Source organism: Triticum dicoccoides, chromosome 2A, assembly GCF_002162155.2.
Source record: "Triticum dicoccoides isolate Atlit2015 ecotype Zavitan chromosome 2A, WEW_v2.0, whole genome shotgun sequence".
Lineage (NCBI taxonomy): Eukaryota > Viridiplantae > Streptophyta > Magnoliopsida > Poales > Poaceae > Triticum > Triticum dicoccoides.
In genome coordinates this window covers 377,042,889-377,058,207 of record NC_041382.1, presented here as the reverse complement: position 1 = coordinate 377,058,207, position 15,319 = coordinate 377,042,889, and the positions used below count along the sequence as shown (strand labels likewise).

General features: G+C 44.7%; 1 protein-coding gene across 1 annotated transcript; it reads right to left on the bottom strand.

Annotated features, from left to right (window-relative positions):
- Window positions 1-2,126: 2,126 nt before the first annotated feature.
- Window positions 2,127-13,217, bottom strand: LOC119357858 (DNA (cytosine-5)-methyltransferase 1B-like). Its single transcript, XM_037624664.1, has 15 exons — window positions 13,145-13,217; window positions 12,683-12,941; window positions 11,768-11,887; window positions 10,760-10,806; window positions 6,551-8,009; window positions 4,910-6,392; window positions 4,594-4,758; window positions 4,320-4,515; window positions 4,122-4,233; window positions 3,891-4,038; window positions 3,602-3,799; window positions 3,235-3,513; window positions 2,993-3,154; window positions 2,676-2,894; window positions 2,127-2,559 (listed from the first exon to the last, which is right to left on the bottom strand). The coding sequence occupies exons 1-15, from the start codon at window positions 13,215-13,217 to the stop codon at window positions 2,419-2,421; spliced, it is 5,061 nt and encodes a 1,686-aa protein (XP_037480561.1). The 3' UTR covers window positions 2,127-2,418.
- Window positions 13,218-15,319: the final 2,102 nt, after the last annotated feature.

Below are 15,319 nucleotides of genomic sequence, written 5' to 3'. Positions count from 1 at the left end.
GGAATACAAATATGGCAAGTTACATACGGGGTGTTACACCATGGTAGCAACGACGGTAGCGAGGACCATCCTCACGGATCAGGCAGAGAAGGAAGGAAACAAGGCCAGGCATCTCACTGGCGGCGAGTGCTCCCTCTCTTCTCCTTTCTCTGTTGCCTTTCTCACTCTCGGTGGCAGATAACGTGTTTCAAATAAAAAATGATCGATCCCTTTGACAATGGTTACATTGATTATATGTTACCAGTCAGGTGATTGCCACCGAACACCCTGAACGCCCCGGTCGCTCCCTCGCGGGCGATCCAGACGTGAGCCCTCGCCGCCGCGAGCAGGCGTGACCCACCGTCCCTCTCCCTGCCGCCGCCGGCGAGCGCCGCTGGGCAAAGCCCACTCGGCATCGGTGGCGGCGGGAGCTTCTCCTCTCTGCTTGTGTGGGGGCGCGGGGGGGATGCTCATCCTGGCGAAGGCACACGGCCATGCGGGTCAATGGAGTGCTTTGGTTGCTTCGGTACATACAGCACGTGCTGGTGTGTTGGGTTCGAAGATTGCATCTTCACGGGATGGCGGTCGGATGGTTGTGTGGCAGTGGCAGCCGGCTGATCTGAGGTTGCGGGCGCACGTGGTCTCCTAGCGCGGATCTGCAGTGCACGCGTGGATGCTCCCCAACATGGTTCTGCGCGGCGATGGCCTGGTGTCGGTGTGCGAGCGGCCGGAGTCTTCGAACCGGTGACTGTCTGCAACCTCGTAGACGGTCGGATCTATAGTCAGGCAGCCGCAGCTTGGTAAGACCCCGCGTGGTTGCCTTGATTCAGATCTGGAAGGCTTGGTGGTGGTGATCCAGATCCAGTCGACCGTTTGGTGGTGACTATACAGTGACCTCCTACGGCTCTGCGACGGTGGTGGTCATTCGAAGGTCTTACGGAGGGTTCATCTCTCAAGATCTGACGGCTGACTAATGCAGTGAGATGCAAAACTACGAACGACGTCTTGATGCAGAGGGGTGGTTGTGCCGCGGCGACGCAACGCATGTAGCTGCTGGGATCGTGGAAAAGTGGTGATGACAATACATGAGTTACTTCGATGGTGGTGCTACTCGAGCACCCGGCCTAGAGCTCTGGGGTGAAAGCCTAGGTTCGACCGGAGTTGGTTATACCTGGCAATGGCAATGTTTTCTACGTTGTTACCTTGTTAAAGGCATTGCTCGGACATGCTTCAGACCGATTCTTCAGGGTGAAACCCCAGATTGTGGCCTTAGTGGCTGCATCCGGCAACGGCAATGCTTGAGCGTTGTTCCCTTCTTGAAGGCGTTGATGTTGAAGACCTCATCATCAATGTGGTATCATGATATGGTCGGTGCAGATATGGTCATTGTTATAGTTTTGACGATCATGGGTCTGGTTGCTTTGGGACTTTTTCTTTTTTTCTTCGTCTATGCATAACTCTGGTCTTATGACTTTGGTAGCCGCCAGCGTGTTTGTGTGTGTTCATGTTGGCTGTGTGCATTTTAGCTATGCAGAGGCCGGGTTCAGGCTCATCGTGTTTTGTATCTTCTTGATGCTTTATTTTGAGTCAACAAAATCCATCCTTTGTCGAAAAATAGTATCTCCTAGAAAGACGTGATGATCCTGAAGAGATGTGCCGGTTCCAAGCAGGCGGGAGAGAGGCGACGTTGCGGGAGCAACCGTACGGCTGTTCAGACAACGGGAGATTTCCTCCCTACTTACATAATTAGTTTTAACATCGACCATGGCACACAATGGCCGATGGGCAGGCAGAGGCGCTGCATTCTAGTCACGCGCGGGAGCTAAATGACTACGGTTGGCAACAAAGCACTTACACTTCATTTTAGGGCGCCCAAAAGAAGTTTTGAAAAAAAAAAAGTCAGATTGGGTTTTTGCCCAAGCGCCCTAAAATAGGGCCTATTGGAGATGCTCTAACGATTAGGTTTCAAAATCAACGCCACTGAACTGACTTAACAAGTCATCCAACCCATCAACGAACCCACCAACGAAGAATTTAACAAAGGTGTGCCAAAGAATTGAATCTTTGAAACCAAACTAAATAGCTCCTTGGGAGGAAGATTTCAAAGCCTTCACTCGGAAGAATTAGGTTGGCTTGTACACACAAAAGACTTCAATCCCCAAACATCGAGTATGAGGAAACGTTGTTATATCTTAGCTCCAGAACATGTGACGTGCAATGTTTGGATACAATCACAAATCTGAATTTGGGCGCCAATCAACAATAATCTAAGAATATACAAGGAGACCAATAAAATCACAAGTTCATGCATGATAGTTCACATCGTGACATCAGTATGTGGCTTGAATGCTGGCTCGAGACAGTTCATACCAGTCACGCACAATAGAGGAGAAACTTGAATGCTGGTGATTCTGTCCCTTGGGAGTTCTACGGACGGTGTCAGGCCTGCTGGTGCTTCCCATCAACGGCTTCCTTCAGCTTCCTCCCAAGCGCAAAGGCAAGAGGGGGTGGCACAGCATTGCCAATCTGCCTGTGCTTGCTCTGAATGGTGCCCGAAAACTGGTAGCTGTCAGGAAAGCCCTGCAGACGTTGATAGGTTCAAATCAGATTATTTACCATGCCTTACAACAATCTTTAACACATTCGAGGTTATTTGTAATCAGATGGGGATGGATGCAGAGCAGCTTTAAGCTTACCTGAGATCGCGCACATTCGCGGACCGTGATAATCCTATCCTGGTCAGGGTGGAAGCACATGCCAACCTTGCCCATCGGCTGAGGATCAGTCACAGACGTGGGGAAATTGCCCTCCCAATCTAACCTCCCATACAGACCCTTCCACTGATTGTGCCTTTTAGCGGTGTTAGGCAAGCACCAAGGTATCAGGTCCACCATTTGCCCAGAAGATAGCTTCACCTGCACATGTATGTTCGGGGAATTAACATATCACAAACACCAAAAAGGGATCAACAGAAACAGTGAATGCAGCTACAGAGTAGGACAGTCTCATTTACCTTCTCATCTGGCAGGTCATGCCAGTCACAACCAGGTCGTTTGGGAATATGTTTGCATCTTATGAGATTTAATTCATTCATCTCCTTAGATATGTGATCGTTCAATGCAATAGTGCTACCTCTGATCTTCTTCTGAAACCAAGAGGTAGGCTCACCTCCATACTGCATTAAGAGAGGAAATCACTAAATATGGGAATCCAGAGCAGAAACAAAAGAAAAACTGAATGGCCTTGGAATATTACTTCAAGTACGAGTTTACTTGCACCATTTTCCACTTTCGGCAAATCCCCAATTGTATCTCTAACAGTTATTGCACGGAAAGGTGCCCCACCAGCAGTGCTTTTGGCAGCTGCATAGTATTTGCCATCAGGCAGTGTTATTTTCAGTTCAGGGCTAGCAAACACGTGCATCGGTTCTGGCCAATCAGGAAGAATCTCTCCAGGAGCAGCAGCCCAAATGAATGCCCTTTTCCTGGACTGAGCAACACCAAAAGTACCTGCTTCTAAGATTCCAAAACGAACCTAAACAACAGGTATACAACTTCTCAGTATACAGATTCAAAGAAGTGCTAACTAGGTAGTTTAAGTAGACAATGGCAAGAATTAGCACCTGGTATCCCATTTCCAAAAGAGATGCAACCGCCAGTCGGAAGGTCTGCCCTTTGTTGAACGAAACAAAATTCCTGACATTTTCTAAAAGAAAGAATCTGGGACGAAAATACTCCGCAAAAGAGAGGAATGCTAAAATCATCTCACACTGAACTTTACTCCATGGGCTTTGGTTGAATCTGTTCATGCCAGAAAAGCCCTGGTAACAGAAAAAGGGTATACATAGGTAAATAATGGTTAACATTTTGAACAACAAACTGCTTACCAGTGCTTATAGCAATATAATGTACCTGACAGGGAGGACCGCCATTTATGAATTCTACTTCACCAGGGACAGGAAGGTTTTTAATATTCTCTTCAGCAAGTTTAGCTGCTTGTTCAGCAGCTTCAGAAGTTGAGACACAGTCATCAGAATCCCCACACTTGTCCATGATTGCCCTGCATCGTCACAAAGCAATCTTGATTGAGCTACACAAATAAATAAATGCAACACAGCACATAAATTAAACAATTTCACCTACTTTAAAATCACATTGCAGTTATCCACAAACACAGCAGCTTCCGGATGATTTTGCCTAAATGCTTCACCAGCTGGTTCCTCATATTCAATTGCCCATTTTGTAAATGACACACCTGCAGAGTTTAACAATGATAATAAAAAAATCAGTCAGAAGACCAACATTTTCATGCTAAACCATACCACTGAAGGAAGTGCATACCAGCTTGCTGCAACCCTTCGGATAAACCTCCACAGCCAGCAAAAATGTCGAGAGTTGCAATACGGCTCTCTTTGGGCACCTCCATCCATTTGCCTGAATCAACTTCATTATTTTCACAGATCTGCTTTCCCTTGTTCTTTTTCAAAGCACCAGTTGCCTTGCGAGCCACAGACATGAGCTTTACATTTGAAGGCAACTGTCAAGGCAGAACATACATTCAGTTAAATACCAAAACTAGCAGTTCTAAATCAAAATGTTATATTAGTCAACTAACCTGCTTGAGAGCCCCAGTGGCACAATCATAGAAATGCTCACAGAAGAATACATGTTCAATCATTACTGGAAGGTCTGAATTTGAGATATCTATCTTCTTTCGGACCTCACATTTTCCCTCTACCATATCCACCGGCACATTAATTATATCTTCACTATAGTATACCTGAATCAAGCAAAAAAAGGTTAACAATATGTATTGAAGACTATTTAAGGAGAATGATCACAAAACTTTGGCATGTTATGAAGCATGGAACTAATGATGGTATTACAGATATCAGACATAAAACAAATATATAGAGGAAGAAGAGTATAACCTCTCTGATATCAGATGTATAAGCTTTAGCAGTTGAAATGTCATCTGGTCTATAAAATCTTCGAACACTGACTTTTGTTGATGCAGGGTCAACTTTTTTAGAACCAGCAGGTCCACAGACATCCAAAAGATGGCAAACTGCATAGGGCTTCAGGCCAATGTTTCTTCCTGCCTTGTAGGTGCCACGATCCTCCTCTTGGGAGAAAAACTCAGGCCTAATGTATAAGAAGTCATGGACACTATAGGTTACCTTTCTGTAAATGAAGCTGGTCTTGGTAAGTATTCTTAATTCATCACAGTCCGGCTCTCTGTGCTCACAAGAGCCACAGACACCATTACCAAGACCCAGTTTATCACGAGGTAGAGAGAAGAAGGCACCCTTCTCAGGCCAGTACAGGCTTCTACATAAATATTCCATGGGCAGACCCTTCTTTTTCCTCTCTTCCACTTTGGCCCACTCAATCTTCTCAGCTTCAGAATTCTCTTTTCTATACTTGTGACCCCAAGGCATTGATTGGAGATTGACAGAGACCAATTCTTTGATGTCCTTTAGTTCAAACTCCAAACAGTCATTAGTTAAGAAAATGTCCCTTTCATTTGCAGCATTGCCAAGAACAGTTTCTGAGCCTTTTTGCAGAATCCTTCCATGAACCATTTTTGCACCATCAGATTTCTGAAACATGTACTCAACAAAGCATATGACTATTTCTCCGGAATCATCTTCCAGTGTGACTGCCCCTCCGACATCTATTCTGAGTTCCCGTGCATACGCACATTTGTATAAAGCTTCTCCAGAAGTTGTTTTCCCAGCTGGCTCACCCTTCCATCTCATTTCTTTGCTAGTTTGTGATACCAATTTTCGAGACCGTGTTGATGGTGGAGTCTTTGCAACCTTGTCTTCTTCAATCTGTACCTCTTCCTCAGCATCCTCATCTTCATTTTCTTCTTGTTCATCATCAACTTCTTTTGCTTCGTTTCCATCTCCCTCCTTCAAATCTTCAGGGAAATGGTGTGCATAGTAATCACTCCATATTCTGTTGATCAATCTTGTTGTGGTTGCACGCATTGCTTTTCTTTTTGATGATGTTCCCATTGTTGCAATTGGATTCAGATTCTCTCCTCTTGTTACTTGAGCCTTTTTCTTCATGAACAACTTTGTATGCCTTCTCTGCTCCATCTTCATCAACAGGCCAGTAGCAAAAGCACTACGTCGAATTGTCTCATCAGGGAAATCTGCAAACTGCTGAAGTATGATCTGTCCATGTACCACAATGTACCTCTCAACCAGTACAATATTGGACGATATAAAGGCAGGATTCTCTTTGTCAAACTCTGCCACTTTCTTGATGACATCAGCAAAAGAAAGCTTTGAAGCACGGCTTTGCTCTTTTAGCAGGGTGATGATGCTGACAGCAAGCCTTGCTGTTTTCAGTACAGGTTCACACCAAGGAGCATATTGCTTTATTGGCTGCCGTAGCTTGTACCTGAAAATACATGCAATGTAAGTTCTAATGGAGTGCCGACAGAAACAAATAAAGACTGGGGTAAAGGAATGAGAGGATTCAGTGAAAAGAATACTGAACAGGCAGTGGCATGAAGATTACACAATAAAATAGCAGTAAAAACTGACTGGGGTACTCACCAAGCAACATCAGTTCGAATGGTTATGCAAACCATCGAGCCACCAAATTCTATAACCCATTCCTTGATTGGGCTCAAATATATTGGAACTCCTACATCCTGGTTATCAGCTTTACTTGATGAAGAAGACAACTTTGCAGACTCAGCTGTGGAACAGCAACTGCCATCATCCTCTCTCATAAAACCAGATCCAAAGACAACTATATCATTTTCTGCGCCTGACTTCATAGGGATTAATTCCAGAGAAATAAGCCTAGAATCTGCATTGTATAGAGCCCAGTTATTGAGGATTCTTACTGGCACATCACCAGAGAACATGCCATCCTCACTATCAAATATGTATTCATCCATTTCCTGGCTAGATGGTTTATAGTATGCAGGCAGAGGGTAGTCATTTGCAATCTCAGCTTCACTAATTTTGATGTAGACATTTTTCTGGGAAGGGACTCCACGGTTACCCCTCTGTTTCTTCATCATCTTCCATTCTTCTTCTTCATGCAATAATCTTGCTAATTTCTCATCATCGTCCTCAGCTACCTCTTTACACTCAATATCCTTGATCTTCAGGCTCCCATTTGAAATGCTAAGTGGCATCTTGGTAAATTCTGCTCGAGATTTGCACTCATCTCTTAGAGCAAGAAGAACTGGCAATGTAACAAGCTTCTCATCATCATTGCCTGCCGTCTGATCCAAACCAATGAGCTGGTTGTATACAAACTCACCAGTGGCAATCATGAATTCTTTGCTCATTGTTCCAGTGTAACCTTGGATAGCATTAACAGAGCGAACAACACTAGCAAGCAATTCTTCCAGACTCATGTTAGGATTCCCACCTACTGATCTCATGAGCTTCCTGTAGACTTCAACACATACCTGTGCCTTCTCATAGAAGTGGTTGTAGTAAGACTTGTAGTTGCTTGCTGGTTTCACACATTCATAATCAGCAAGTTCTGTCGAGAGCCAGACCACTGCAGTACCTTCATCATAACCAGATATTGCCCAGTCCTCAATACGCCCAAATCCTTCACAGCGTACACCTCTTTCACGCTCTTTTTCTAGATCATCATCCATAGGCATGATGAGAGCTGTTATGAAAAAATCATCTATTTCAGACATTTCAAATGGCTGCAGATTCCCATCTGCATCATGCAAGATGAAATCAATCAACTTCCGGCAAGGCGGCGAATCTTCTGGCCCTAATTTTGTCAGGTTGATTGCATCTATTTCTTCCTCTTCCATCCGATTTTTCTTGATCTTGACAACAGAAGTTTTTTCTGATAAACGTACAGATTTCTCCTTAAAATCAGAACAGGCTGCTGCCCTCCTTGGCCTCTTGTGAGTAGCAGAACCAGCACCCTTTTCAACACCATTTGTTGCATCCTGAGGCCCATCCACCAATTTTCCTTGTGCGGTGAATTCTTCACCCTTCTTTTGTGGCTTTGCTCTGCACCTTTTTGTTCCTGAAAGGCCATCATTCAGATAAAATAACTAAATCAGGAACAAAAGAAAGAAACTAAATGCTGAACAGTGAAAAGGCATCAATAATACAATGACACAGCACTCAGGTGTTACAGCAATGGGATTGGGTCCATAACTGGTAGGCATGAGAGCTGGCCAGCCTAGACTTGGCTGCCTTCCACAAGCTTGACTGGCAACGATGCCAGCACTCAGCAGACACAAGACAGGTGTTAAGAGATGATTGCTTAGCCTCAATGAGGCATGCAGAAACCTCTTTGATATTCTTTTTCATGAAATGGCATTCAAGCCTTTTGTGTATTTCTTGGAAACTAATATTATATAGATGGATCTCCTTCCTAACAAAAAGGAAAGTGCTAGGGGTGCCAACTGCCAATTGGTATGAAGAAACAGAACAGATGTTCACTGTATAAGTTACAGGCAGTTGCTGCCAGCTATCATTAACTTGAAAATCAAGTCACAGACAAAGCTCCAACAAGATCTATGGCGAGACACACACACAAGCAAAATTGTAGATATCGCCCAGACACCAAGATCAGATGGCACAAAAAAAGCCTCATTTATATCTATATTTATATTATATGGTTAATTTTGTGTTTTCCTGGTGTAACCCCTGCAGTGAAAATTGAAGTTGCAACTTGTAGCTCTTTTATCTGATAAAAATACACAAGTCACTAGGTGATATCAGAGGCTCATCTTGAAAACAAAGACCATGACACTTAACCTTTTCAGGGAACTTAAATAGCCACAAGACCCATTCTTGATGAAACTTCAGAATTAGATCATTAAATTGATTAATAAAAACCAATCAAACACCATGAAGCATAAGCCATATGCATATAGGCAATTAACAAGAAGGGGAATTAGAAATATGCTGATGATCTATAGCATTAAAAGCAGTCTTGAATCCAGTAACGTATATAAAAAGTGCACAGAAGTGGATCTTCATGCATGATGGCTTGTTGAGGTTACATGGATCTTCATACACAGGATTTAAGTGTGCACCTACATACATACACTGATCACCTGACCCTGTTATTCATGTACTTGGGGGTTCAAATTAAGTTCGTCTAAAAATAAGTTCTCATTAGAAGGGCAACTGTACAGAACCAGGCATTACTTTCACAACTGTTTCTCTCTTCCAAGGAACACTAGCATGGACACAAGATAAGTGACCTCATTTATTTCTTGAATTTAGTTTCACAGTCAAGGCACTAGGTTGATAAAAGTAAAAGCACATTCAACAGACTACAACTGGATATACGAGTCAAACAAAATCATATTTTCTTGCAGAAAAACACAATCATTTTTTTGTAGTACTGTGATATGAGTCAAACCAATCCATGCTCCAAGTGTTCATACCACTCCAAGTAAAGCATAAGTATAAAGGATTTTATGCTGCAAACAGTATGTGTGTGCCATTAAAATATTGATGATTTATACAAAATGTTGCATGTATGTTAGTATTAAAAATTATGTTTAAAAAATGGTTTTCTTGTTTTACGTGTGATGTGTGAAGCTGCATTGTCAACAACTCAACATTCAGCAAAAAATGGCATCTCATAACCAACTGGACTAATGCCATGTAAATATCAGTATAACCTAAGGACCTCGATCAGTATCATGCACACGCAGGTGAGCAATGGGAAGAAAATCAACATGTGGATGCCAAACTAGACAACTTTTCTTCCCAGAGATTTAGGTCATTATCTATTTTGCATACTAAACATGGACAGTAGCTTATTCCACCCTTCATCCTACAATCCTAAAATACACACTCATCTTCACATGTATGCATTAGCATTATGATTGCTATCAAAACACCTAGTTAAAGCAAGTTGCAGCACATACTAGATAACTAATATGCAAATAGATCAACCAAACCTGGGAGGGCACAGAAAAAGAGGAAAAGGAAAGCATTGGCACCTATCCACCACACGCAATTCATGGCATAATGCGCCTCACCCTCTCAACACCACAGCTCCACAATTTCCATCATCTCAATAACAACCAAACAATCTATCTACATCATCTTCCTCCCCAGCCATTCAACTTTAACAATGAAGGGCAGACTTGTGCATGTACCACAATGTCTGTCTTCATTTTAGTGATAACATAGGAAGTGGAGTCAGCAATGGAGAGCAGTGATAGCAATGGGTACGTGGTTTACGATCTCCCTCTTGATGTCTATCCAGTTTGAGTCAAAGCTCCATATAAGACACATTAGACAAACTAGAAGACTGCCCAGACACTCAATAAGGATACAGATTAATATTTATACAAATCTAATACAAAAGTCAATACTGGTTAATTCATGGCAAGAAACCAACTTTGCTTATGCCATGTCTAGCTAGTGAGCATCGCAGAAACATTAGCACGTATGACATGTCTATGTCAGCATATAATTTGCTCCTTTGCACTGTTATATATGAACGCAAAGCAGAATACTTGTTTTAAAAGGGTAAAGCATTAGTTTTTTCTAAAGAAATGTCATAACTTTCTTTGCAGTGCCTAGTAGAATATACCAACATGTAACACATTAAACATAAAACAAGAGTCAGACAACATTTGAAATTCACATTCTCAAAGCAGATGCACACGGAAAATACCCTGATAGCATTGAGTATATCATATTACACATTCATGGAAACAGATATAACCATGCTATAGATTGGAAAGGTGACTACTGTAGTCATGCAAAACAAGTAACAATAGAAGTAATTAAGAACAATACCTGTGGTAACTGGAGAACGTGGACTTTTCACCATATTTGATATATCCCTGTAAAATTCAGAATTAGTCAGCCTCGTCAACAATTAGCAAGAAAATACAGTACTTACTTCCAATCCAAACTTAATTACATGAAAAGATTAACAGAGCAACACACTTCATCAAAATCACTAGACATGTTCTAGAGCCAACCCCGCAACATGTAGAAGATCAATTCCAAATTGGAAGCAGAAGCAAAAGGTAATGAATAAGAAACATACACATCAACAATCTGTTGAACCTGTATCCAATTCCTTTAACTGATTTAGACAACTTGATTTTGCCTTTGGGAATGATAATCTATGAGTAGACCTCAACCTCTAGCAACAATAGGGGGTAGGAAACAACATAGCCATCATTAAACCCATGTCTTCCAAATCAAAAGTAAACAATCATGGCACTAACATCTCATTATTACATCACACTATAATTGGTTCACAAACATGAAAACATTGGCAAATGCTAAAACTAGCATGAAACCAGTGTAACCGTGAGTAAGCAACTGGGGAAGTAGCACTCAGCATGGCAATTCTCAAAAGATCCCCAAGTAATAAGCTAAGAATAGGCAAATGAAGAAAGGTGCACCAAAACTATCAGCACAGGTGGTTGCACCAAGCCACCAAATAAAGCAAAAGCAAGGCTAGCAGCACCAGGTGCCCCTTGAAAACTGTGTGCTAATCCATGTAGATATATAGCTCCTCTACACAAAGATAGCAAGAAACTTCAGAAGACATGCTAAAAGCAAGTCAATATTCCATTACAAGACCTTATTAACAACTACAAGTAAGCAAATTAACTAATTCAACAGTAAGGTAATGAACTGTTCCTAAAATTGCATCACCGGCCATAGGACATATCAGAGCTTGACTAACAGCTGTTTGTCACAGGAGTGGAGCCATAAACAAAATGAACAGAGCTGAAGCCTTCTAGTTAATTCATTCATTCAAATAGGCATGGAATTAGTGACACATACCTAGGATACTCAAGAACAAAAATCACCAGCTGCAGGCAGTCAAGGCAAATTAAGGCTACAGAAGATTTGCGGTGAATCTCAATGCCACCAAGCACGGATCCACTAAGTATGCAAGTACTCCTGCAATGCAGCACGATCAAAAAAAACATCAGAAACTTCAACACCGGTGGGGGGATATCTACTTAAACAGAAGTTTAACCAATTTGGGGGAGGCGCAGAACTATTGAAGAAAACGGTGGGTTTTTTTGGTAGGAACTGCAATAATCAAGTCATGAACCACCACTGCTCAAGCAGACCAACGGATTTCTGAAAATAGTCTCCTAACCCCCTACACAGAACACATCAAACAAACTAACTATATGGATAGGCAGACGCACAGGGCTCCCCGGAGCTAAGCACAGCGAACAATCACAGATGGAGCTACTTCCGCACCACAGACCAGCAAGCTAAGCCCCCACGACGCACATCCGAAGAGATGAGTATGATACACGGGAGGAAATACGGCGGAAATGGCCCAAATAGGGGCAGGCGCGGTTACAGAGGGAACGGTCGCCATTCCGTTAACTCTGCTCTGCGTTGCGGCAACACACCGACAATCTTTCCGGAATCACCTCCAGTAGATGGTACAGAAATCAAAGAAATCCGCAGCGGAATACAGAACTAGAACAGCAGGCAAGGCAAAAATGTTTCCACTAGAAAACCGTCACTGATAAATCCACAACGAACCGAAGGAATCCATCAACCCCGCCTGGATGCGGAGCCAGAGCAGCAGCGCAAACGAATCGTCGGTCAAACAGCACGGAGCCCAGGGACTATCGGAGCACGCGCGCCCCTAAACACCACCCCGAACTAATCAATCCGCAGGCACGGTAAAAACAGGACCGAGAAGAAGAAAAAACGAAGCCCCAGGGTTACCTATTCGGCCTCCTCGCCGGCGGCGGCGGAGGCGACGGGGGAACGAGGCCGAAGGAGCGGATCCGAGAGGCGGCGCGGGCGGGCGGGCGGGCGGAAAGGGGGGAGGGGGGTTTCGGTCGCGGGGTGGCGGGATTTATAGCGGAGGGGTGACGAACGCGAGCGAGAGAATTGCGACGCGGCGTGCATGAGGCGGGGCAAAGGGTGGGAAGGGTTTTTTGAGGTTTTGGCCGCGCGGCGCACGCGGGACTGGGCGCGTTTGCTTGGCGGGAGGGGCAGCGAAAACCCAAATTTTCCCGTTTCCCCCGCCCTTGCGCTTTGCCGGATCCCAAGCAATTAAACCATGTTTTTGTCAGGGCTCTCCCCTAGCCCATATAAGCTTGCCTCTGGACATCACATGGGCCTGGCCCGGCTGGGAGTCCTATGGCAGCTGCAGCCACAAGTATGTGGGCAAAAGCAACACACAACTTATCCAGTGGATCACGGACGGCTTGGCGGCGGCTACCTTCCTTTCTTCCCCTACCTCCAGTTCTTCCATGTTCTCCCCCAATTCGCTTGTAACTTCTGGTTGTAATTGCTACTCTGTATCAAACCTTCCTGAGAGAGAGAGAGATTACTAGCAAGACTACAGCTAGTCCCTAACATCTGGTATTCAGAGCCAGGCCACCATCCTTCCACCATCTAATTTTTCTCATTTTTTCTTCCACGCCAATTCATCTGTTCCACCGACGATGACGCCATGCCTACCGACTTACCACTGAAGTGGGATAACATGTCTGCCAATGAGCAGTTGTTGTGGTATCTAAAGAGATTATGTGCTAAGGCGGAGGAGATGAGCGCACTATTGGGTGTTGCAAGCGCTGGTGACCCTCGTGTGGTTACCCTGCTTGTCGATCCGGCGGCCTCAACCACGACGCACGCCGCATCGGCGCCCGTCCCCGACGTCTCCGGCTCCACCACCAAGGCCCAGGAAGTGCTTGAGCTCATCCAAGACGCGCCCCCTGCCTGTGTCACGAGGGCACATGTTACCTGTTTGACGGAATGCTCGCGCCGAGATGCCATTGTTGCCATCTTCCCCGAGCTTGCAGTCGACCTGACCATCGACGCCACGGTCACCCCGGCCACTACCAACGTCTCCTCCTCCACCACCAAGTCCATAGAGGTCCTCGAGGTCATTTGTGATGTCTCCACTAACTGCATTGCCAGGGCGCCCATCACCTGTTCGACGGATTGCTCGACTCAAGTCTCCATCGTCGTCAAACTCAAGGAGAACCAGGGCACCACCACCACCGTCCACCCCGAGTTCATGGTCGATCTCATCCACCAGGAGGTCGCTGTCGAGATCGTCACCCTGGTGGCAAGCATCATCGATGTTGACCCCAAGACCAGCGTGCAGGAGTTGGACGGCTCGCCACTGCTCTCCATCAACACCTCCACCCAAGTAGCGAGCGAGGCGGACCGCATTGTCGTCCTCATCGTCCCCAGCAGCTTGGCTGCACCAGAGCCAACTAGGTGCTCGGCAGAGTGCCCCGCCCATGTCGAACAACAATCATGGCCACCACCCGCACAAATGAAGACCAGGCAAATGGGTCACCCCTTAAGGCCTGGTCCATGGCCGTCATTCAAGCCTCTTTCTGATACAAACTATCTGAAGGAGCCATGTTCAGATGTGGCCTCTCCTCAAGATTGCTGTTATGAGATGTTTCCCTGGAAGGAGCCTTTCAGTTGTTTCTCAGGTGCACGATGGCAGCCTGGGCGTCCACCAGATCAGGCACCGTCTGATATTAAAGGATTTACTGAATTAGAATTTTTCTATGACATACCTTGCCTCGAATCCTTCAGTACACATCACCAGCCAAGTGTGAAGAGTGAATTGCAACTGCAAAGGGTAAATGGACAAGGATCTCTCATTTGGCAAGGCAATTGCAGCAAGGTCGAGTTGTGTCCAATGTCGTGGCCATCATTTCGGGCAGCTCTTATTGCAGAGGGAATGGAGGCTCGACCGGTTATGTGGCCGTCGTTTGCAATCAGTGTGCCATCAGAGGTCTGTTGTTCTAGTGTTGCCCAATGGAACCTCCCGATCACTACTTCTGTTCATGACCTTCATACATGGACGTTCAGGGCGCATTCGTTTATGTCTGTCCAAGTGCGAGGCATTGGCTTGACGAGTAGTTCTAATCCGAAGAAACTATTTCACATTGGAGATTTTGTGCGCAATACATGGCGATGGTGGTACAATTTCAGTGGATACTTCATAGAGATAATCACTGGTCAGCTCTTGTGCTCATGGTCTTCGCAATAGAACAATGTTGGTCCATGTCTCAGTAAGGAGCCCAAGCTATTTCCTTACAATAAACAGTTCCCTTCAGAACTCTGTACATGTAGTATTATTCCTGCTCTTGAAATACATCATTTTGGTCTTGCTCCTACTGGTGTACATCAATTTCGGAGTGTGAAGAAACATGGTGCTTGGAACACGACGAGCAGTTTGGGTTTTCAGTTCATTCACTGTGAGCCAGTACTCTCTTCCGGTCTGGCTAATATCACTGAACAAGGGCAGCTCACTTTCTTGGTTTTCACTGACCTAAACGATTGTGTTAGTGAGATGATCTGTGCTTATGCACATCCTAAAACAAATAG